The 22,409-nt window shown below is 56.2% G+C and overlaps 2 protein-coding genes across 3 annotated transcripts in view; both read left to right on the top strand.

Moving 5' to 3' along the window:
• The window catches only part of HPSE2 (heparanase 2 (inactive)), a 109,899-nt gene extending 92,902 nt beyond the window's left edge, over positions 1-16,997 (top strand). The window contains exons 7-11 of the mRNA XM_027908594.1: positions 2,041-2,147; positions 3,261-3,375; positions 15,010-15,155; positions 16,127-16,273; positions 16,356-16,997. Coding sequence (XP_027764395.1) covers positions 2,041-2,147; positions 3,261-3,375; positions 15,010-15,155; positions 16,127-16,273; positions 16,356-16,521 — 681 coding nt within the window. The 3' untranslated portion in view covers positions 16,522-16,997. The remainder of the gene's footprint in view (positions 1-2,040; positions 2,148-3,260; positions 3,376-15,009; positions 15,156-16,126; positions 16,274-16,355) is intronic.
• A 472-nt stretch (positions 16,998-17,469) lies between these two features.
• HPS1 (HPS1 biogenesis of lysosomal organelles complex 3 subunit 1) lies at positions 17,470-22,243 on the top strand. Of its 2 annotated transcripts, XM_027908614.1 has the most exons (18): positions 17,470-17,589; positions 17,679-17,816; positions 17,883-18,025; positions 18,250-18,358; positions 18,558-18,718; positions 18,791-18,893; positions 18,994-19,098; positions 19,187-19,259; positions 19,371-19,438; positions 20,017-20,184; positions 20,259-20,435; positions 20,503-20,570; positions 20,704-20,826; positions 20,928-20,993; positions 21,189-21,333; positions 21,431-21,544; positions 21,683-21,765; positions 22,031-22,243. In XM_027908614.1, exons 1-18 carry the CDS (start codon positions 17,491-17,493, stop codon positions 22,191-22,193), a joined length of 2,106 nt encoding a protein of 701 aa, XP_027764415.1. In that variant the 5' UTR covers positions 17,470-17,490; the 3' UTR covers positions 22,194-22,243. The 2 variants fall into 2 exon arrangements, with proteins under 2 accessions (XP_027764415.1, XP_027764407.1); XM_027908606.1 differs by lacking the exons at positions 17,470-17,589; positions 17,679-17,816; positions 17,883-18,025; ... (2 more) ...; positions 18,791-18,893; positions 18,994-19,098 and having other exon boundaries at positions 19,204-19,259; positions 19,371-19,760.
• Positions 22,244-22,409: the final 166 nt, after the last annotated feature.

Raw genomic sequence — 22,409 nt, 5'->3', positions numbered from 1 at the left:
GTGCCTGAAAATGTTGCTTGCAAAATAGTGACAGTTGCATTCCCGGAGTGCAAAGAGTCTAGTGCAGTTCTCACTAGTGGAGATTCATGACCATTATGAACAACTGTATTTTTTCCCTGATGATCATGTCATAAAACCCAGCTGTTGCTGGCATGTGGTGTCAGAGTCCATGGATCTGCCTGGCTAGTGAGCGCTCCTTTCCCCCCTGGTCCAGGGGACCCAGCTGACATCTCTTACATTGGAATAGGTGACAAGGGTTTTGCAGGGTCTCCCTGCTTTGCCTGATACAGGACCAGAGCTGTGACTGACGTGCTCAGCTGTCAGTCCTGTAAGAAACAAGGAACATCTAGTGAGTGGGAAAGGCTTTAGGGACCAGAGGAGGTGTCCGTCCATCTGTCTTGTCTAGGTTTTCAAATCATACCACTCACCACAATGTCTCACTGTTGTAATTCCTGCAGGGAGAAACCATAGAATGAGTAAACAACTGAAAGAGGCCCCAGGAAAGGGGATGAGAGGGTCGGCGCAGCAAAGCTGGAGGAGAGAAGTCGTTTTCTGAGTCCTCTGGCACAAGCTGGGAATCATCCATGTATGTGGATGATCCTCCTGCTTTTGGGAGGCATGGCAGCGTGGCCAGTGGGATGATTGTGGGGCAAGTGTGAGACATCAGCTGACCTTGCTTCCACGGAGGGTATAATACCACATGAAAAGCAGTGGCGTACATCCCTACTCTGCTGCAGGTCAGGAACCTGCTGGGAAGGGAGTGAGACCCCATCCGTCCCCAGACCAGAAGCAGCAAGGAGCTGCCCTTGATGCAGGCTGAGGGAACCTTCACACCCACGGAGCAGAACTGGCTCTGCACAGGGCAGGGCTGGGGAAGGGCTCTCCTGGGAATGCCAGTGTGGCTGAGCAAAAGCACAGCACTGGGTGCTAATAGCCTCCAGCTTGGCTCTGAGTCCATGCATCCTGCCGGGGCTGATTAGAGCAGCTGGACTTGTCCACTTCCCTGTTTTATTGCTTCCTCTCCGACCGGGGAAGGTGGCGGGCTTAGATAATTACAGGCAGGATGCCAACACCTCTGGGGCTTCAGTCAGGGTTGTCGACTCTCACAGGCTGTGAGTGGGAGGCAGCCCAGAGCTGGCGTATTTAACATCTTTGAGGGATCCCAGTCCATCCAGCACATTCCAGCGCTCCTCACTAATGGGGCAGGATCCATCAGGCTGCACAGAGCGTTCCTGGGGCCTCTGGGTTCGCAGACATCTGGTCGCGGAAGTTTGTCACCCAGCCTGGGGAAGTGGGATTACAAGAGACAGGACAGGGTGTTGCGCGGTGCAGAAGATTGCTCATGCCAGGAGAGGGCAGCTCTGGCCATCTGAGCCCTCCTGTCCTGCCTGGCACCTCACAGGTGTCTGTGCTGCTGGCTGAAGCCTTGTAAGGGGTGGGCCAGAATGCTTGAACCTGCGTGTCCCACCTGTGCCATGGACCCCTTGGGTGGCAAAGAAGCCCCTGCTCAGCCATGGGGCTGACTATCCGTGCCCAGAGGAATCTCACTGCTCTCTCTTTGGGTGTCTGCCTTTCCTCCATGTGGCTCCAGCACATGACCCAGTGCTCCCACACTGCAGAGCCATTGGGGCTTGGAGGCTCACCACGGCTGGCAGCCACCTTGCAAGGGGATACGGAGAGCTAATGTGACATGGGAGGGCAGTATATGGGATGGAGTGCATAGGGAGGTTACAGGGGAAGAGCAGGGTCTGGGACTGGGAGCATGAGAGCATGTTTGGGAGGGCATGTTTGGAAAAGCTCCAGAAGATGTGTAGTGGGAATGTGACAGTGGCAGGAGAGAGTGGGGAATAGTCTCCCATCACCCAGCCATGGTGAAGACACATAGTGACATGCCAGGGCCAGGCAGGCACTGACTGCCCAGCAGCACCCTCACCAAAGGTCTTCATAAGCCTTCGCAGGGTGCAGGACAGGAAATGTATGCCTTGGCTTTAAATCACAAGTGCCCCAGAATAATTTTGGTTGCTTTTGTCTCCTGTGCAGGTAGTGAACACGTACACACCAGGGAAGAAGATCTGGCTGGAAGGTGTTGGCACAACCTCAGCCGGAGGCATGAACAACCTCTCTGATTCCTACGCGGCCGGGTTCCTGTGAGTGACGCTGGCTTGCCACAGCACCAGGGCACTGCCACCTCCACTCTGGTGGGGCTGCAGCACCAGCCTCAGGGGCTGCAAAGCCACTGCAGCTGACAGAGGGCGAGCTCCATGCCCGCCTGTACCCCCCTTAGTACTCCCTGGCAGCCTCGGAATTGTTATTTTCTCCATTGCATCCCTATTACCCCTCCTCAGCCCTGCTTTCCTGTAGATGACCCAGCCTCTGGCATACTCAGAGAAGCAGAGTAAGGAGGGAAGCATACTAAATCCCACACTGGTACCATGCCTGCAGAGCATGGGCATGGACAGGAGGTGTGATACAATCACATCAGTTGCAGGATCCCAGGGCTGGCATTCCAGGAGGCTTGCCTCAGCGGCTCGGGATTGCCCGGATCTGCTCCCGCTCTGTGTTTTTAATTCAGGCTGCAGCCGCTCATCTTTGCATGCATTCACTCCCAGGGCACCTGCCCAGGGAGAGGGCTCAGGGGGAACGTCAGGGCTTAGCTCTGGAAACTATTTTCTCTCTTTTGAAGATACAACCATTCCTGGCTCCTGGGGCTTGTCTACTGGTACAGTTCCATGGCCTGGACATACTACTGCAAAGCCTCAGTTCAGATCTTCAGCACTAGCCATGATCACAAAAGATGAAGAAAAATTATGCAGGCTTTGCAGGGAAGCACAGAGACATGCCTGGGATATCAGGGCTGTAAGGGTTAGAGACCTGTCCCAGGGGGCATGAGAAGACAGGATGGTGCAAAAGTCCAGTCTGCCCTCCTCAGACAGCGGGTGCAGAGTGCTGGCAGGCTGCAGGAACACCCTGGGCTCTGGGCAGAGGGATGAGATGCTGGGGTGCATGCAGGGGCTCAGGAGAGGTGTTGGGACATGCAAGCTGAGCACAGCTGAGGCAGGGGTGGCTGCAGTGGGGGGAGAGGCATGCAGGCTTGTGGTAGCCGGTTAATACTCAGCTCACAGAACCATTTGAAGGCTTCAGCTCAGGTGCTGGAGCAGACATCAGGTCAGATGCATGAGAATGGCTGGGCCACTGGTGCCAGGCCATCCCTCCATGGTGGTCCCTCCATGGTGCCCTGACTCTGTTCACTCTGTCTCCAGGTGGCTGAACACACTGGGCTTGCTGGCCAGCCAGGGCATCGACGTGGTGGTGCGGCATTCCTTCCTCGACCATGGCCACAACCACCTGGTGGACCAGAACTTCAACCCCTTGCCGGTAGGTCTGCCCAGGGGCGTTGTGCTGGCGCTGGCTTCTCCTTGCACATCTGGGGGGATTCTCTCCTTGTGGCTTCTCTGAACTCTGCTGGAATATAAATTTTCCAGATCTGTTTCTTGCAGTGTTAATAGAATATGTTAGTTCATGTCAAGTGTAACATGGTGGCAGATGGGAGAGCGATATCTCTGAAACTTCATCCAGTGTCCAGGCTTGGTAGCACAGGAGGGAGGCTCATGCTGCTGAGGGGGACCAGTGCAGGCTGTGGATTTGAAGGGACATATATGGCAGGACCACCACATATGGCATGGGGCACACAATCAGATCACTAGTGTTGAGCTGGCCTGTGGGAAGCCAGGCTAGAGCCTCTGCACTCGATTTCAGATCTCTAGAAACAAAGGTGAAAGGCATTCCTAGCTTGACTGTGAGCAGCAGTCCTCACCAGTGCCACACAATATCCCTCACTCTTCAGAAACACCTGGGCAGAGGGAAACTCCCAGAACACATGGTGCTGATAAAGAAACCATATGAAAAACCCTGTTAAAAGTAACAGGTTTCCTCTTCCTGTTGGGGCTAGTAAATATGCTGCCTTGTAAGCAGAGTGCCTGGCAGAGCAGCTGGGTGCTCTGCATCTGCACTTGAAGGGGTTTATGGGTCCATGATGCTGCTGGCTGGCTGGGGATCCCTGTTGGAGAGATGCACAACTCTGACAGTCTGAATTTGCCTTTTATGCTGTGCTTGGGTCTTGGTGGGTGGCTGCAGGGGAGCAGAGGCTGAGGGAGCTGTCTCAGTCAGCTCTACCTACTTGGCCGATGAAAATGGCATCCCTGTGACAGCATCCCTGGGCCTTGGGGTGGACATAGGAGGTGTTGATGACACGAGGTCTGTGCTAACTCTCCCAGCATGGCATGGGGAGTGGCTCTGGAGAGCAAACCAGTGAGCAGGAGAGCATGGTCCCCTGCCTGTGCTGCTCTAGGTATCTCCTGGAACACCTAGGTCTGCTCGCACATGCAGCCATCCAGCAAGCATACCTGCCAGATCTGGGGGCCAGGGGTGGGAGAAGACTTGGGGATTTTGAGCTTTGTTTGAGATGAATCTGAGCCTGCAGCAAGCACTTGATGGATTTCTTCTGAAGAGCCAGTTTCCCTGGCCAAACCACACATTCCCCTTCCCCAGGGCTTCAGGGCCCCCCGGATTGCTCCCGGGTGCAGGCCAACATCTGCCTGCTGTGTGGACAAGGGCAGTGGGTGGCTGTGGCTCTCCCAGCACAGCATGTCAGAGGGTGACCCATGGCCAGCTCTGCCAGCATAGTGCGGCAGCGGCCCCAAAGTGGCTGGAGCAGGCATGCAGTTAGGAACGGGATTAAAGCCAGGGAAGGAGTTAGAGGAATAAACCCCAGGCTGTTAAACACAATGAAAGTCTTTAAATTGGATTTTGCTGTTGTTTTAAAGATAAGTCTCCCAATAAGTTAGATGTCAATCTCCATCATGATTGTTTCCTCACTCTCCCATGCTCCATCGGCCCTGATCACACGTACCATCACTATATTCCTGCACAAACTGTGGCAGTGCTTCCCCAAACCTTCCCCTCTATTCCTGTGCTATAAAAGAGCCACGGGCAGGTGCAAACCGACAAAGGGTTTAAAAGCTGTGAACTCCACAAAGCTCAGCGAGACCGGGTGGTGACCTGCTCTGCAGGACAGTGGCTGCTCTTTTCCCGTGGGAGCTATCAGGGAGATGAAAGCCGCTGGCTGTACCTGCGCGGGGCCGCGGCACTGTGAAATACAATCTGCTCATTAGCTGCCATGACAAAGAGGTTTCCGCACGCCGGCTGGGCGTGAGGCAGCTACCTGCTGAGAGAAGGGCTGAACCCGCCGCAGCATCAATCACAACTCCTGCTGGCAGCTCCTCAGGGAACTAGGAGCCAGGGCTGGGCTCCCCATAGCAGTCTTTGCACCTCCTTCTCCTCCCCTGCCGCTGCTGATGCCTGCTTGTCAGATAAGAGGATGGAGTGTTTCAGGATGGTGCGCTGAAGCTGAACCTTTTACAGTGGTGTCCTTAAGTACCAGCAAGCTGCATGGTCCAGAGAGAGCTTCCTGCGTGATCCAGGGACAGTGCAGCGATGCAGACACAGCCTTTCACTCCTATCTTAAGGAGCCTCTCATAAAAACCCAAGTGATTTGTAGTCCGTCACCATGCGAGCACTGTGCTGGTGCCACACGAGTCCTCCTCCCTGTCCTTCAGCTGGATCCCTTGGATCCACGTCAGTACCATCTCTGTTAGGGCATATTACAGAGGATGTCATAAGAAAGCTCATAACATGTGGTGTAGGTGTCATGTTGGGGGATCAGGAAATGCAAATTACAGGGATCACTTGGTGGACAGCACAGTGGGAGTCGCGGCTTCTAAATCACCCTGTTTCTTTCTTCCTCTCCCATGGGAGTGCAGCACTGAGTGGATTTTTTATGTACAGGGGAAGGAGTGGGCAGATCACCACACTGCTCTGTGTATAGTGGAGTGGCAGTAGCTGTTGCGGACTATGCTGTGAGCTAGCGAGCGTTGCCAGCACGTCAGGTGGGTAGAGAGCACGTCTGCTCTATGGGCACAGGCACCAGGCAGTAAGCACAGGCAGCCTGGTGAGGTTTGCCCTGTGGTTTTTGAGGATAAGCCTTGCCTTGGCTTGAAAATAAACTTGCAGTCTCTGTTCATTTCAGTTGGAAATACAAGAGCATCTGGGAAAAGCTGCTTGTAGGCAGGGTTGCAGTGAAACTTTGAAAGCAGAGGTTTAAGTAGGTGTTGTCCCTGGCTTTACACTGTGGTGGCTTGCAAGTGCAGTGCAGCCTGACTCCCTGAAAATAGTCTCAGGTGGCAGAAGTGTGACCAAGGGGCGTTGCAGCTTCCCAGTGAAATTAGGAAGATGCTCAAATCTCTGCTGGGCTTTCCACACACAGCTGACTCATGAGCTAAGCCATGTCTTGTGGCTTTTGGGGCATTTTGCAAGGGGCATAGCCTTTGTGCCCCCCATTCAGATCTTTCACCCATGGAGGAGCAGCTTGAATGCCTGTCCTGGCTGCCAGAATTACCCATTCATCCTCTCTCTGAGCTTAAGCGTTTTACTTTCTTGTTATTTTTGAGACAACATTTTCATGTATGGTTGAAGTGCTTCTTCTTCCTGAGTGATTGGGGCAGTCAGCTGTATAATAGTCAGGGCTCGTGCTCGAGAAGCCCTTCAAATAAAGCCTTTCATAGGTACATCAGTCTGCCTGCCTGCACTTAAACCCACCTCTACATGTGAGGGGCTGAGGAGTGGAAGGAAAGAGGGCAGGAACAGCACCGATATTTGTTCTTCACAGGGCAGTGCCTTTGAAATGCTGATTTGGCATTTGGTAGCTCTAGGATCATTTCAGGCATGCAGCTTACACACTCTATCTCTCTTTCCTTAATATCATTCTGAAACAGTCCAGAGGGATACCATACATTTATTTCACCCCAGATAGGCGTAAGATTTCTCTTCAGATTGTTACAGAATATTAAAGACCTTTTTCAATGCTCTTCCACGTGGTACTCACCTCTTTTTTATCCATTCTTGTAGTGATTTCTGCTCCCTTAAGGTACAATGCTATAAGGTTATACCTGTGCAGAGAAAAATCTTGAGCATATTTCTAAGCAGGGCTCAAGGAACATAAGCCCCATGGAAAAGCCAAAGCTGAAAAACTTTCACTTCCTGATAACTGTGGCTCCTCTTGGATCTTCTCCTAAAGACTCTGGACAGTAAGATACTAAGGTAGACACTAAAATTTCTTTTCTACATTTAAGTTTCATATACAGCATAAGAAGGTCCCAGAGGGATCACAGAGTGAAGCAACGGCAGGGTCTGCCTGCTCAGCTGTGGTGGTAGAAGACAATATGATATTGCCTGTGAATTGATGGCGTCCTTGAGAAAGTATCACAGCAGTGTGAAGGTCTGTGCCCAATGGTGCTGTGATCAGATGCTTGGATGCTGCAGGTGATTTTTCACCTCCTTGGCTTTGCCCAAAGGCACTGATGAGAACTCAGTGAGAAAGAGTATTACTGTCTGTCCTGGAGGAGGGGGGACCTTAGTCATCTGTCTCCTTCCCCATGGGGCTTTCACAAAAGCCTTGGTGTGAACAAGCTGAGTGCCAGGCTGCAACCATCCCCAGAATCTCTTGGGGTCCCTGGGGCAGAGCTGTGGTGTGAGCTGTGAGCTTGGGCTGCAGCTGGCAATTTGGTACCCATGGCACCTGCCCAACGTGTCCCAGGCATCAGGGCATGGGTTGGGCCTCCCAGTCTCTGGGTGCACAGAGGCAAGGGGCCCTCCAGTGAGGTGCCAGGAGAGGGGGAGCAGGTCCCCCAGCCATGCTCTCACCTACTGCACGTACACACTCCCCGGTGCACTCATTAGCTGAGCCAGCTTGGCAAGAGGCGCTGCTAATTGCAGCTGGAGGGCCCAGCCGTCTCCCCAAACAGTGCCTCTCCCACCCCTGTGCTGCACCAGGGGGGCCCCACCCTGGCCAGGGCTGCAGGGGCTGGGTCCTTACCCACCTGTGCCCATATCCACCCTGGGGGGCCAGGGGCATTCAGCCCTGCTGCTGCCCCGGCCCATCTGCACATCCAGCACTGAGTCACCACGCTGCGCACGCGCAGCCGTCTGAACTGCCGGAGTAGAACTGTGGCTGCTGTTTCTCCCCCAGGGACCTTCAGCTTCAGGTCACCATCTCGGAGCGGGTGGTTGGGTCAGACTGCAGCGTGCCATGGGTCATGCAGGGAGAGGCATGGTCCCAAGTATGGGGGTGACAGAGGGTAGGGAGAGAGAGCAGGTTCAACGGTGCTCACACACACATGGAAACTGTTCCTGGTGATCTGAAATCTGCTGCGCGGGTGTATGGCACCCCCATCTGCCCTGCACGCTGGAGCACTAGCTCTGGTGGGAGCGACGCCTACAGACAGGGAAGGGGCGGGAGAGGCAAGGACTGGCAGGAACTGTCGGTACAGGATTTTCACTCTGGCTGTGGGAGGGAGGGATCAAATCCCGGGCAGTTCAGGTGTGCATGAGAAGTCAAGCTGAAGCATGGTCTGCTGAAGGGCAGAGTGGAAATGGTGCCCTGCAGAAATCTCCCAGCCAGTCTTGGCACAAGTGCCTAGAGCAGGTTTGAGCCAAGCATCCCCTCCACTGCCTTGTCCTTTCTACCATGTCTCAAGGACTGAGGCATTGTCTGCTTTCTGCACTCTTGTTGCATTAATCCTTCCAGGAGTTCCAAGTTAGCTCTGAGGATCATTTTATCTGTGAACAAGGAGACAGATTTAAAGCACCTAAACTCTTGCTCGCTGTCACAGTTGGTTAAGGGACCTTTCCCTCTTAGTGCACCAGAAAAAAAGGTCTCTGAAGTTCATATGCTTGGACTCTCAAATGCATCAAAGTCGTGCTGTGGCTAGCAGCTCTGGCACCCACCCACTGGAGCTGCAAGACGTGCAAACCTGGAGCTGGGTTGCTGTGCAGGAGGTGAGACTACAAGACCCTTCTCAGGAAAAGTTGGTGTTCTGGAAGAACAGGAAACAGAAAAGTTGTGTTTGGTTTCCAAGCTTTCTGATCTGGCAGCTCCACTCCCTGTAGCCTCCATTGCCCAGACCCTATTAGGAAGAGGTGTTGACAAAAGAGAGGTTTGGCTATTCCTCCATCTGCTCATCTCCCCAGGAAGGTGGAGGCCACTGACTGGGGCCAGTTTATGACAGACAGTAGGCAGGGGCCACTTCTAACTTGCTACTTCCACAGTGCCTGGGTAGGCTGTCCCCTCAGTGCCCTAAGTGCCTGGCAGTGAGTCCTGTACCTGCTGCTCCTACAGCAGGAATTTTGCGTTAATGTTGGTGTTCGGTCTTCCTCCAGGATGGAGAAGAAGAGCAGAAGAGACAGAGACAAGGGAGAGGAGCTGAGCGGAGGGTGCAGTGGCTTGAAGGCTGGAAAGACATGGTGCTCATCTGAGCCTTGGCAGGAGAAGCTGCTGGCACAGCTCTGGGAGACCATGGGGTCTGTGGGACGAGGGGCTAATACTCAACCCAAAGACAGAGCTTGCAGTGCTGCTGGCACTAGTGGCTGAGAACTCTGCTTTCTGAGCCCAGGGGTGCACATACATTACCAGGTTATTTCCTGTCTGTCCCTGCATGCTGTGCTTTGGAACTTATTGCAAAGCTGTTGTAAAATGTAACTGGGTTTGTTTTCCCAAGCCCTGAGTAGATATTCAGTTTGCAGGACCAGAAAAGAGCAGCCTGCCATAAGCCCCCTTAAGCACACAGCGCGCACAGCACAGCCACAGCAGCAACTGGTCTGCTCTACAAAGCTGCTCCTGCCTTGACTAGTGGAGCCACTGCCCTCTCACCATACCTGACTTCTCTCCCTCTTGAGCCAAAAGGCGTTGGGGTGTGGAACTGGCAGTCCCTCATTCAGCCTCAGAGCACTTACTGGAAGAGAAAGCTGCAGGAAGAGGTGAAGGCGTATGGCGATGCAGAAAGGAGTGGTGTGAGATGAGGCATTCTTGGCCGTTAGAGCAGGAAGGAAGAGGATCAGCATGGCGAAAGCAACAAATGCCAGGCAGAGACATCAGCAGCTTTGGGGGACTGGTAGCGGGCACTTGCCAGGACTGGGGCTCAACAAGAAAGCAATTGGGCAGCATCAGCCATACCTTTCATAGCTGGAGGTTTCTGGTTTAAAGCAAGGGTCTATGTCTGTCCTGCCCAGGAGGATCAGGGCTGTGTGGGCAGAGCAGAGGGAAGATGCAAGGGGCCACTTCACTGCAGCTTTCTGTGTGTGCTGGCCCTGTCCTCCCCTGCTGGTGCCACCAGGCTCTGGCAGCCCAGTCCACCTGAAGACCCCTGGTGTGGGGTGAGGAGGTTTGTTCCCCATTCAGAGACCCTCTCTGGAGTGTCCCCCATGGTGCTCACTAGCAAACTCCCCTAGTACAGCAGCAAATGTAGGCAACTGCTCACCACATCCTCAGCTCTTCTGGACCTCTACACAATGAAGGTGCAAAACAGCAAACAGCTCGTGTCCCTGAGGATGGGAGCATGGGAGCTCGTGAGAGGCAGCATGAGTGTCTGAAGCTGATGATTTTGACTTCAGCAAATGTTCTCTTTGGGGTGAGGCTCTGCCCTGCTCTTCTTGTGACAGGACCTTGCACAGGGCTTGAGTGAGAAAATCTCGAACTCTCACAGTCCAAGAAGCACATAAAACTCAGGGATAATGTTAAAAACAGCATTAGTCCAGCCATGCTGAAGGAGCAACTTGCTATGGCTTGAACAGGATGTAAGGAACTCCACAGGGAGAAAGCTTTGGATGCTGAGGTTCTCTTTAATCTACTGGGAAAAGACAGAACAAGAACCACTGGTTGGAAGCTGAAGCCCGACAGACTCAAGTCGAAAATAAGAAGCGGGATTGTTAACAATGTGGATGTTTAACAGCTGAAACAGACTCCCTGAAGTGCGAGTGGCAGCTTCTCCATCTCTCCAAATCCTCACAACCGTAATTACCATTTTCTGGAAGATGCTTCTGCGAAAAACAAACAGAGTGGGCTCAACAGAGTGATAAAAGAACAAAGCTCTCTCCTGTGATGTTCAGACCAGCCAGCCCTCCAGTTGCTTGGACTGTGGAAAAATGGAGATGGAGGTGCAGGAATGGAGCAATCTGTAACAGGCTGTTGAAACTGGAGTGTGCCCGAGGCACAGAGGAAGAGCTTGGGCAGCTTCAGAAGATGGAAGAAGCAAGAGGAAGAGGAATAAATAGGGTGAGCAGCAGCCAGCAGCTCATGCTGCTGGTGGCTTGGGGAGAGCCATGACCCAACAGCCCCAGCCAGAGGAGGCTGTGCACCACGGGGTCACAACCTGCTCCTTTGAAATTCAGCTGCCTTTGCTACTTACCAGCTTCCTGTCTGCTATTCCTGCTCTACCACTACAGCTGTATTGCTAGCTCAGCCCTCATAATAGAAGCCCTCCAACAGACAAATCCTTTCTGCAGTTGCACGGGAGCCACTCATTTCCTTGGGCATTGCCTGGGCTGCCTCTGATGGAGGTCTGACTCCACGCTGCAGGGCGAGCACATGTCTTTGCAAGGGATATGTGGGTGCTGCCAGCCTGGGGAACTTGCTTGCACAGGGTTTGCCACATAAAAGTGGGTGCCAGCTGCTGTCAGGGGCCCAGGAAGAGGTCACTGATTAGCAGAAAAACCACCCTGTTTGCAGCCAAGCTGAGTTTCAATAGCAACTGTTTCCCGAGCTGGTCACCATTTGAACAGGAGCAAGTAGCTGCAGGTGCCGAGCAGCCCTGGTATGATTTTGACTGGGGTTTGTTCATGGGCAGTGGAAGGAGCAGCCCTGGAGCACCAGCCCAGATGAGGGAAGTGCCTGCACCCAGCAGGTTTGTTTCCATCATGCTAGATGTGTGTGTAATTTATCATCCGAGTGCTTGGTGTCACCAGGTCCTGGTAATTTATTGCAAGTAACGTGACTTTGGCCCCTAACGCAAGAGGACTTGTGATGACGCAAAAAGATGCAGCTGTCTTCAGTGCTTCCCTGCAGTGATCTGAAGAGTTCAAGTGTCTTGAGACCAGTGCTGATGACTCCTTTTTCAGCCCCAGGTCATTTTTCTCGCCCTCCTTTGAACTCTCTTTGGTATTTTCACATCCTTCTTGAAACTGAGACTTTGGAGCTAGTCTTGCCAGCAAGGCGAGGTAAAATCAGTCCTCTCACCTCTTGCAGATGGTGGAAGGACAGGCTGGTCCCTGCACTACACTGGAGGCATTGCCTGTGCCAAAATACCACACACTCAGCCGTGATCATCTCACACTTTGCAGAACAGCTCACCTTGCATCACTGATGACTGCCTTACCCATCTCACAGCACCTGCACACTTTTTCTCAGAAAAGTGTGTACTCTTAGCCAGACCGGAAGCTCACAAAATATAGCCAACAGTTTCCAGAGACGTAAGCATCTGTCCTTGTCCCCAGCCCAGGAGTCACTGAATGGTGCAGCCCTGCCCATGAGCCACCATGGAAGAAGCCTAGAGCTCAACATTCCCAGTTCTGCAGGGTTTGTAAGAGCACAGTTGGGATGAGCGTGTGCTAAGATGTGAGATTTGGCAACAACTGGGGCAGGTTATGGGGCTGGGCAACTCCCTGTACCCCTACACTACAAACTTTGCTGCTGCTGAGCCTCAAGAGTGGAGGGGATGCTGATGTCAAAGCAGCAAACCACCAAGGACCACACAGACCAGAGGGATAGGTGCTCAGATGGAGGCTGGAGCTGCTGATGCCAGTTCCCCATGGTGACAAAATCATCAAGATCGCCCTGCAGAACAGCTCTTGAGACCCATAGGGAAATCCTGAGGGCAGATACCAAGTGTCTGGCCTCTGTCACTCCCATAACTTGTGGGTGAAAGCAGCATCTCATCAGTGGAAATACTGAGGGGAGGTGGGAAGCCCCACGGGGGCTGCTAGAATGACCTAAGAACCTGAGCTGACAGGTAGGTTGGGACACCAAACTCATTTAACTCATGATCGTGGGACTAAACACTTCAGCCTGTGCTCAGTTTTGGCTTAGCTGTAAATTCAAGTAATTACTCATCATATGACACCACTAATCAGGGTGTCTCGCCAGAGAGCCGGCAGTGTGACGGGCACTGTTTCTCCTGTCTGCCATGAGCCTGAGCAGCATGGGGCCGCACAGATTGCTACAGCAGGGGAAGGCTGGCACAGCCCCTTCAGCTTGGTGCAGGCAGGGACATGCCCAGGCTGCAGAGCAGCCCCACCAACCAGCAGGGTCAGGGACAGTGGCATGTGCCTTATGGACAGCACATATATGTGGCATTGAGCTGCAGCTCATACTCCCTGGGAGCTAGGACCTTGTGGCTGAGCCTCCTCAGGCTACACAAGCCTCTCCCTTCAGCCTCACATCTACTTCAGGGCCCAGAGTTTGCAGGGGAAGCAGTCACCAGGCTGGTGTAGCACAAATATCCATGGTTTTGACTGAGAGCAGCAAGAAGAGAGGAGGAGGTGGCTTTTCTTCAAGCATTGTGGAAAAACCTTATCTAGAAAGTGGGAGGTGTGCTTGGATCTCCCTTTGCCAGGCCAGCCAAGCACTGATGGAACAGATTAGCTTTTGCTGAGCTGCGCTGGAGAGAGGATGGGGCTGGCAGTCTGATCTGGACAGTGGGTTTTTGCCTGTTGCTGATCACTGCTGCCCCACTGCTCAGTTTTATTTGCTGACCTCTTCACCTAAAATGTGTTAATCAGGGACTGTGTGAGGGTTCTCCACCCAGAGGATTCATAACTGTACCTGTATGAGGGATCTGCACTTCCACCTGCCTGTTCTGCCCTGCATGCTGGGGCCCTGGAGAATCCATTTCCCACCCCCCCCTCCGCAAGCTCCTCTGGAGTGACAGGCCCCTTCCTGGCACTATTCTGACCATACAGGGCTTTCCTTGACCTCTCCAGGCAGTGTGCAGAGCCACAGGGTGCTTGTTCAATGCTCCTTTCCTCCTCACTGCGCAATGAGGTCAGACACTGATGGGCAGAGCAGCTCCTGGAGCCAGTGTGACTATCACTGCTGGGTATTCGACATTTCCAACAGGAAGGGGAGATCATCCTAATTGCTCTGGTACATATTGTTCCTTTAGGACAAGAGGGGGTTTATCCAAAATGCTTGTGTGTGTGGTAGTGCCTCAGCACCCACAGGTAGCACCCAGAGAAGCAGCATGAGAGACCCCAACTCCCCAGCATCACCTGCTGTGCCTGGATCAGCCATGGGGCCAGAGCCCCATCCTGGAGAACAACAGGCAAGCGCCTGAGCCTGCCTTTTCCCTTCCCACAACCCTGCTTCATTTATCACACACCTCCCAGCCTCTGCAGCAGATGAGTGGGGGGCCCTGCCGGCAGCGGCCTCCGTCACCACACAGCCTCACCTCCCTCCCCAGGGCTTGGGGTCCATCCTGTGTGCCGAGCAAGGCCACGCCCTGTGGGAAAAAGTAGTATGTGGTGACGTAATTAGGCTGCATCATTTACACGTGTGTAGGGTCTGAAAATTTCCTATTTCTTGAGTGCTTGTCTTCCCCATGCTCCACAGGAGGCTTTAAAATGGGAGAAATACCTCTGGGAAGCTGAGCACCCTCAGCAGTCCCAAAAGGCAGTGTGCCACAAGCAGAGATGAAAAGCTGGTATGCTCCAGCTTTGTGTAGAGAGTGGGGAAGAGCCTGCTCCAGAGGCATCACCCTCCTGTGTGCATCAGCTGGAGCTGATGCACAGGTCCACAGCATGGCTATGTGTGGGTCCATGGGAATGTGCAATGGCAGTCATGCTACTCCCCATGCTCTGCAACACAGACAAAAACTGAGTTTCTTTAGAGGGCACACATGTATTCCTCCCTCAATCTCTTTCCTGGAAACAGTGATGCCACTATGGCTTGGACTGCACAAAAAAAAAAAAAAAACCTCACCCCAAGGCAGACATCTGGCACACAACATTTTCACCCCAACAGCCAAAATTTTGCTGGGCTGCAAGCAGCGAAGCCAGCCTCTCCTGCCAGCTCACTCTGAGAGCTGGGGGACTGTTGTGCTGCTGACTGTCCCCTCTGCCCCCCAGGATTACTGGCTGTCCCTGCTCTACAAGCGCCTCATTGGTCCCAAGGTGCTGGCGATCCACGTGGCTGGTCTGCAAAGGAAACCCCGCCCCGGCAGGGTCATTCGCGACAAGCTCCGGATTTATGCCCACTGCACCAGCTACCACAAGTAAGCGGAGCAGGGGAGACTGGGCTGCAGGGTGGGATAAGCGGTACCCCCAGGAGATGGAGACCAACAAGGACACGCTGGGGCAGGAGCCTGGCAAGGCAGCTTGGCTTCCCAGGGTATTCACCTGAGTGGTGCTCTGGCTGCTGTCAAAGTGAAGGGAGTGCACAGGAGTGGCGATGCCTCCGATGAAAGTCGTGGCAAGCCCGTGCCTGGGAACGGAGCCGTCCAGGACCGGTGAAGTGGCCGCCGGGCAGACCGGGCAGCAGAGATCAAGGGAGTGGATTTCACACGAGGGGCCCCCGGTCGGTCGGGTTACCCGCAGGGCCGCGCTGCCGGGGAGCCTGGCCTGGTTATTGTTTCGCTGATAAGGTCTTTGAAAGCACCCCAGCGAGCCGGGGGGGCGGCCACCTCCTCCGCAGACACAAGTTGCCATTGTGGAGGAGGAGAGACTGTTTCTTTACACAGTCCAGATGCTTTCAACATGCCTCCAACTCGGTAGGAAACCTTGTCCAGTAACTGACAGGTGCAAAGTTCTTTTATAGCCTTTGTTTGGGCTGCCTGATTAGAAAGGGACAGAGGAGCAGTGTCTGGACCAGTCAGTTAGGTGCCTGGGGTGGCGGGGGCAGACGCCACTCACACACAGAGTTCTCCTCCGTTCTCAGCCTCCTCCTTGCTAGGCGAGGGGGGGGGGGGGCCTGTCCTAGGACCATCACCCCTGCTCTGTACACCATTGTAGCATGCTCTTAAGTTCTGTCACCCCTGGCTGAGGAGCAGGGGTTGAAAGGTGTCATGGCAGAGCCAGGCTTTGTGATGGAAAGGTGGCATCTGCCTGTGGAGGGGCAGCTGGGATAGTGACATCTGGATGGCTGCATGAGGACAGTTCTTGCAGAGATTCCCAACTCTCTCCTTTGAGGCAATGCTCCCAGGGCACGTGGCAGTGCAGCCCTCACCTCCCATTCTCCCCTTTGCAGCCACAACTACGTTCGGGGATCCATCACCCTTTACATCATCAACCTGCATCGCTCCCGGAAGAAAATAAAGCTGGCAGGGACGCTGCGGGATAAGATCGTCCACCAGTACCTGCTGCAGCCCTACGGCAAGGACGGGCTCCACTCCAAGTAGGTGTAATGCTGGTGGCTGGGGCTGCCACCACTGCCCCATCCTCAATACCACTGCCTTGACCCTCTCTTGGTCCCACAGGTTGGTCCAGCTCAACGGGCAGCCGCTGGCCATGGTGGATGATGGCACCCTCCCCGAGTTGAAGCCTCGCCCTCTGCGGGCTGGCCGCACCCTGGTCATCCCCCCGCTGACCATGAGCTTCTATGTGGTGAAGAATGTGAATGCGCTGGCCTGTCGGTACCGATAGCCCGCAGCCCAGAACAGACTCACCAGCCCCGCTCCTGTCCCCGCACACTGCCCAGGTCACGCTGCCTCCTTGGCAGCCCACGCAGCCTCGCCACAGGGCCGTGCTGGGCGGCACCACGCCATGCCCTCATCCTCACACCCTGGATGTCCTCTGTCTTGGCACCCACTCCCGCCCTGTAACCGCAGAGCTCCACATGCCCTGACCACCATTCTGCCAGAGCAGTGCGACAGCCAATTTGCAGGGCCTGCTGCCACCCATTCCGTGAGCTGCAAGAAGCACCCAGGACCTAGTGCCCACTGGCTGCGGGGAAGGCTGGGGTGCCGAGCCCAGGTACAGCCTGGGGCGGACACCCTCCTGAGTCCCCTGGTCCCACTGTCCAGGTGGTGACCCTTCCAGCAGCTGGACCCCCTTGCCCGGAGGCGGGCAGTGCCCCGGTGCAGCAAGCGCATGGAAGCAGCTCCCTCTACTGCCGCCGGGATGCCGCCAGCCGGCCTGGCCCGCCACGGGATGCACCGGGAGGGGCGGGGCGGGGCGGGGGAGGGGACACCGCGGGACGTCCCGAGCGGGCGGGCTCTGACTCCGCGGCGGGAAATGTTGATAATTAAATTATACATCCCGGAGCGGAGAGGGGGGCCGAGAGCGTGTCCTGCCCAGGAGAGGGGTGGTGTCGTGGGCAGGAGCAGCCGCGACGCTCCCAGGCACTACCAGAGGTGTAATAAAGTTGGGCTGTCAACCGCGCCGGCGTCTTCTGTCCGCTGCAGGCCGGGTCGGGGACCGACACCGAGAGCGGGACGGGCACAGCCGGGGCGGGCGCGGGGCGGGAGCGGTGTCGCCGTGCAGTGCCGCGCCGGGCCACCGGGGGCGCTGCGCGCGTGGGATCGGCGGTCACGCGCGGCGGAGCAGGAAGCGGCGCGGGGCGGGTGGGGCTGCGCCGTCCCGGAGCCCCCGGTGCCCCCAGCGCCGCCGGACATGCGGTGCGTCCTGATCGCCAGCACCGCGGCCGAGCTGCTCTTCTACTGGGCCGATGGCGCCTTCCTCCGCCGGCTGCGGTCGCCCCACGCCGGGCAGGTGGGGCGGGACGGGGAGGCGCGGGTGCGGGGAAGGGGGTGCGAGGTGCGCGGTCTCGCGTGGGCGCTGACCGGGAGCGTGTGGCTCAGGGCCCGGCGCTGGAGGACAGTCTCAACACCCTCTTCGCCCCGCTCATCATCTCCTGCGCGGCGCTGCTGGAGAAGCTCGCCGACACCTACACTTGCTTCGCCACCGAGGGCGGGCGGCACCTCCACGTCCTGCAGACGGTAGGACGGGCACCGGGGACTGGGGACCCCCGGCCGGCCCCCGCCTGACCTCGCTGCCGGTTGCAGTTCGGGGACTGCCTGTACATCGCAGTGAACGGCGACGGGACGCAGACTGAGGACGACCTGCGCCGGACGCTCTTCGTGCTGCGGCGCTTGGTGGAGGCTCACTGTGGCCTCGTCACGCTCGACTCACACCTCATCCGCAAGGAGTGAGTGGGCACGGCCACCGGCACGGGCTGGCATGCTGGGGTTCTGGGGTGGCTGCGACGCGGTGCCTTCGTGCAGCACCGAGGGGTGAGAGGGGGTGTCTCCAAACTGAGACCGCTGTTTTCAGCAGGACCCCCTGCCTGCTGGGCTGCAGCTGGGTTTTGGGCTGTCCGTCCCACACAGGGAGGTGACGGCTGCCTCTCACTCTACACTCTGACTGGTGCAGGTTGCGGCCAGCTGACTCAGAGCAGCGTGAGCGTGTATGGAGCCTGCTGCGGGGCCTTCTGGAGACATACAGCCACCTGCGGGAGGAGGACCAGAGCTTTGCAGTGGAGGTACCAATGCCCCCTGAAATTCCTTACTTATGGGGCATTCCAGGGGTGTGAGGCTGCATGGAGTCTCAAGGTGTGAGAAAAGGCTCTAGGCTGGGGACTTTGGGGCAACTCCATGGAGCAGTGGAAGCTCAACTTGCCCCTGGGGCTGTGAGACTGGGTCTGGGGGAACTCAGCAGCCTTCTTCCCGCCTGCACCCCAGGCCGTGGAGCGGCTGATCCACCCTCAGCTGTGTGAGCAGTGTATTGAGTTCCTGGAACGGCAAGTGGTGCAGTACATCAACACCAGTCCTGAGCGTGGTGGGGATGAGGTGGGCCATGCCTTCCTTCTGGTGCACACCAAGCTGCTGGCCTTCTATTCCAGGTATGCCCAGCCCCACCGCCCTCCCCAAAGTAACCACTTGTCCTGCTGGCTGACCCTTCCCTTCTCTTGCAGCCGCAATGCCAGCTCCATCCGCCCAGCCGACCTGCTTGTCCTCATCCTCCTGGTGCAGGACCTGTACCCCAGCCAGAGTGCCGAGGAGGAGCTCAGCCCTCAGGTGGTCTAGAGCAGGATTGGAGTTCAGAGCAGGTCAGGGTGCTCCTGTGGGGGGATGCCTTGGCAGCCAGGACTTAACTTTGTTTCCCTCTTTCTGGAAGCCCATGGCAGGGGACGTTCTCTCTGAGGGACCGAAGAGAAGTGAGAGCATCCCTGTGAGTGGTCCTGGCTCCCATGGAGCTGCAGAGAAGGACTCAGATGACCAGGTGAGGCCATGGGATCAGGAGCTGTAGGGTGGGATGCTGGAAGGGCTGCCTGCATTTCTCCCATTGCTGACACATCCGTTCCCACTAGCAGGACACGGATGATCAATCTGTGCCCGAGGTCTACTACACACCTGAGCCCTCTCCAGGCAGACACAGCACAGGTGAGTGCCCAGCTAGGCAGCAGCCCTGCCCCATGCCCCCAGCCCTGCAGAGACTCTGGGGCTGTGAAGGGGCCTGATGGGAAGGGCGACCTGCTGTTGTGTTTCCTGCAGCCAGCGAGAGCTGGTCAGAGGGCGCTGAGATGCTGAGCATTGGGGAGGCAGATGCTGCAGATGTCCAGGTGAGCACAGCGTCCTGCAGTGCCTCCCGGCTCCACACCTCATCAGCCTGTCCCGATGCTCTTTGTGCTCTTTGCGGTCTCTGGTCCTCGGCACTCATCTCTTGCTGTGCTGCAGCTGTGGGTGCCCTGTGTCCCCCATGTTGTACCTAACTGTGACAGCTTTGACCGCCCTCTCTGAGGCGTTGCTTACAGTCTGCCTGTCCAGAGCTGTCAGCAGAGAGGAATCAGGGCTGCCTCAGAGCAGTCCAGTGTCTCCCTCTGCTGCCTCTGGGCTTTCTGGGCTGCTTCTGTGATGGATCCCACAGCACTTCACACACTGCAAGTAAGCATTGGCCTCGCTTTAAGGCATTTGCAACATTTGTCTTTGCAACAGGCTTCCATTCTGTCTGGTGCTCTTTTGGTGTTCCTGGGCACTTCCCTTGCTACTGATCTTCTGTTGCATGGCCCCTTCAGCTCCTTCAGTTCTGTCATGCCTGGCTGCAGCTTTCAGGGCATTGCCGTGTCCCTACAGAGCATCCCGGGTTGGTGCAGGCTGCCTCATCTGCAAGGGGGGCTGAGCATCTCCCCTTTCTCCCCAGATGGCCGAGGACTTGCTCCAGACCTTGGGGCCTCTGGTCCCTGAAGCTTCAAACCCCAGAAGGATCTTCCTGGATGCCAACCTGCGGGAAGGTTACTGCCCCTTGCTGCCACACACCATGCACTGCCTGCCACTCTGGCCAGGCATCTCCCTCGTGCTACTGACCAAGGTGAGCTGCCTCTGAGGTGAGGGAGGCGATGTTGGACTGCATCCTGCCTGACCCACATCTCCCTTCCCTGGCAGGGCCCCATGACCCAAGTGGCCGTCACCTTATACCAGTTGCTGGATGGGTTCTTGGTGCTGGAGAAGAAGCTGGAAGAGGGGCCAGAGGCGGGAGTCGCACGCTCCTACCCATTCCTGGCCGAGCTGCGGCAGCGCATGGACAAGTTTGTGAAGAAGCTGAGTGGACAGGACATCCAGGTAGGAGTGGAAACATGAGGACCGTGTCCTGCTGTCCCCACAGTCTGACACAGTCCTGTCTCTTTAGTTGCAGAACAGCTGGTTGGACTTCAAGAACAAGATATTTTCCCGGAGTGAGCCTGGGAGCTCTTTGGAGTGAGTAGGGGGTGGCCAGGGAAAGCCTCCAAAGCAGGCAAGCACCTTTCCCAGGCTGGGGCCAGCACAGCTGTCCCTGCAGTGCTGGGGACCCAGTGTCCAAACTCGGTACTCTCTGTGTCTCCTGGCTCAGGCTGCTGCAGGCAGTGGGCAGTGTGAAGCGGCAGCTCTGCTCTGTGTACCGCCAGCTCTTCCTGACCTCTGCTGGCCACAGCCTGTCCCAGGGGCTGCGGGACCACGCTCAGAAGCTGATGAAGTGAGTGCATGGGGGTGGCCAGCATCACCAAGGGGCTGCTCCACACCCAGCTATGCTGGGACTTGGGGGTCCTGGATTCTCACCGTGCCTCTTCTCGGCAGGGAGAAGCTGCTGGACTGGCGGGACTTCCTTCTGGTGAAGAGCAGGCGCAATATCACCATGGTGTCATACCCATGTCTGCAGCAGGGACCACAGACCGGGGAGGGGGTGTCCCCAGGGGGGTAGCAGATGTGGGAGAGGGACCCTGTTCCCCAGCACCAGGGTCAAGGGGAGGAGTGTGGTGGGTGAAGGCAGTTTCCCTGAGTCTCAGAGGCTGTCCTGGAAGGGCACCAAAGTTGTTGAACACCCTTAACCCACCCCACATACCTAGAGGACTTTCCTGGCCTGGTGCACTTCATCTATGTGGACCGCACGGCCGGGCAGATGATGGCACCATCTCTCAGCATGACAGAGAAGTCCAGCTCAGAGCTGGGCAAGGGTCCCCTGGCCAACTTCATCAAGAGAAAGGTACTGCTCATGGGGCCAGGGGTGGCATGGGAACCACTGGAGGGGGTGGTAATTGTAGGATTTTCTGCTCAGGCTTCAGGTGTCTCATGTCCCCCAGGTCTGGTCCTTGATCACATTGGCCCGGCGATACCTACAGAAGGGCTACACGACGCTCATGCTGCAGGATGGTGACTACTGCTGCTCCTACTTCCTCTGGTTTGAGAATGAGCTGGTATGTGGAGCCGGGAAGGGGCTGAGCCACTCTGCCCCAGTGCCTTCTAGAGCAGGCAGAGGGGCTGTAGGCACAGCCAGCTCTGGCTCCTTGGCAGTCCCATCCCTCCTTCTGCCCTCTGCTGTCATTTCTCCACAGGGCTACAAGCTGGAGGTGATAGAGGTTCCAGTTCTGTCTGATGATTCTGCTCCCATTGGGATGCTGGCAGGGGACTACTACAGGTGAGCAGTCAGCAGCCCTGTGGTTTGGTACCAGGGATCAAAGCTGGGCTGATGTGGGGGTCCCTGTGAGTGACGTGCTCACCAGCGTGTCACTGCAGGGTGATACTAGTGCTTTAGTGTCACTGGGGTTGCACCAGCCCACCTCCCCAGCCTGGTGCCATGGTTCTTCTGTGTCTTTGCAAAGGACTTTCTAATGGGAAGATGGCTAGAAGGGGGGTGCCTGTGTGCACTCTACCTGCCAAGGCCTCTGTCTTCTTCTCCCCAGGAAATTGCTGCGTTATTACAGCAAGAACCACCAGGCAGAGGTAGTGAAGTGCTACGAGCTGCTGACCGTGCACCTGGGCATCATCCCCTCTGAGCTTGTGGTCCAGCAGGCCTGCGACTTGGCCCGGCGCCTCTGGGAGCCATCCCGCATCCCTCTGCTCTGAGCTGCCTCCAGCCACCTCGGGGATTAAAGTGGGTGTGGGTGTTCCAGGAACCTGGGCTTCATTCTCAGTGTCTGAGCTGTGTGCTGTGTCTGCAGGCAGTGACAGGCAGCCTTCCCATCCTTCAGCCTGGCAGGGCTGGCACTACCCCATTCCCTGCTCTCCATGGGTTTTCAGTGCCACCCAGCAGCCTCTAGGGACAGGCAGAGAGTGGGGCTG

This window comes from Empidonax traillii, unplaced genomic scaffold (genome assembly GCF_003031625.1).
Source record: "Empidonax traillii isolate 1590-97213 ecotype Southwest subspecies unplaced genomic scaffold, ASM303162v1 scaffold27:size3997909, whole genome shotgun sequence".
NCBI classification, from domain to species: Eukaryota; Metazoa; Chordata; class Aves; order Passeriformes; family Tyrannidae; genus Empidonax; species Empidonax traillii.
Note: the sequence above shows the minus strand (reverse complement) of the source record. Positions and strands in the feature narration are given on the sequence as shown.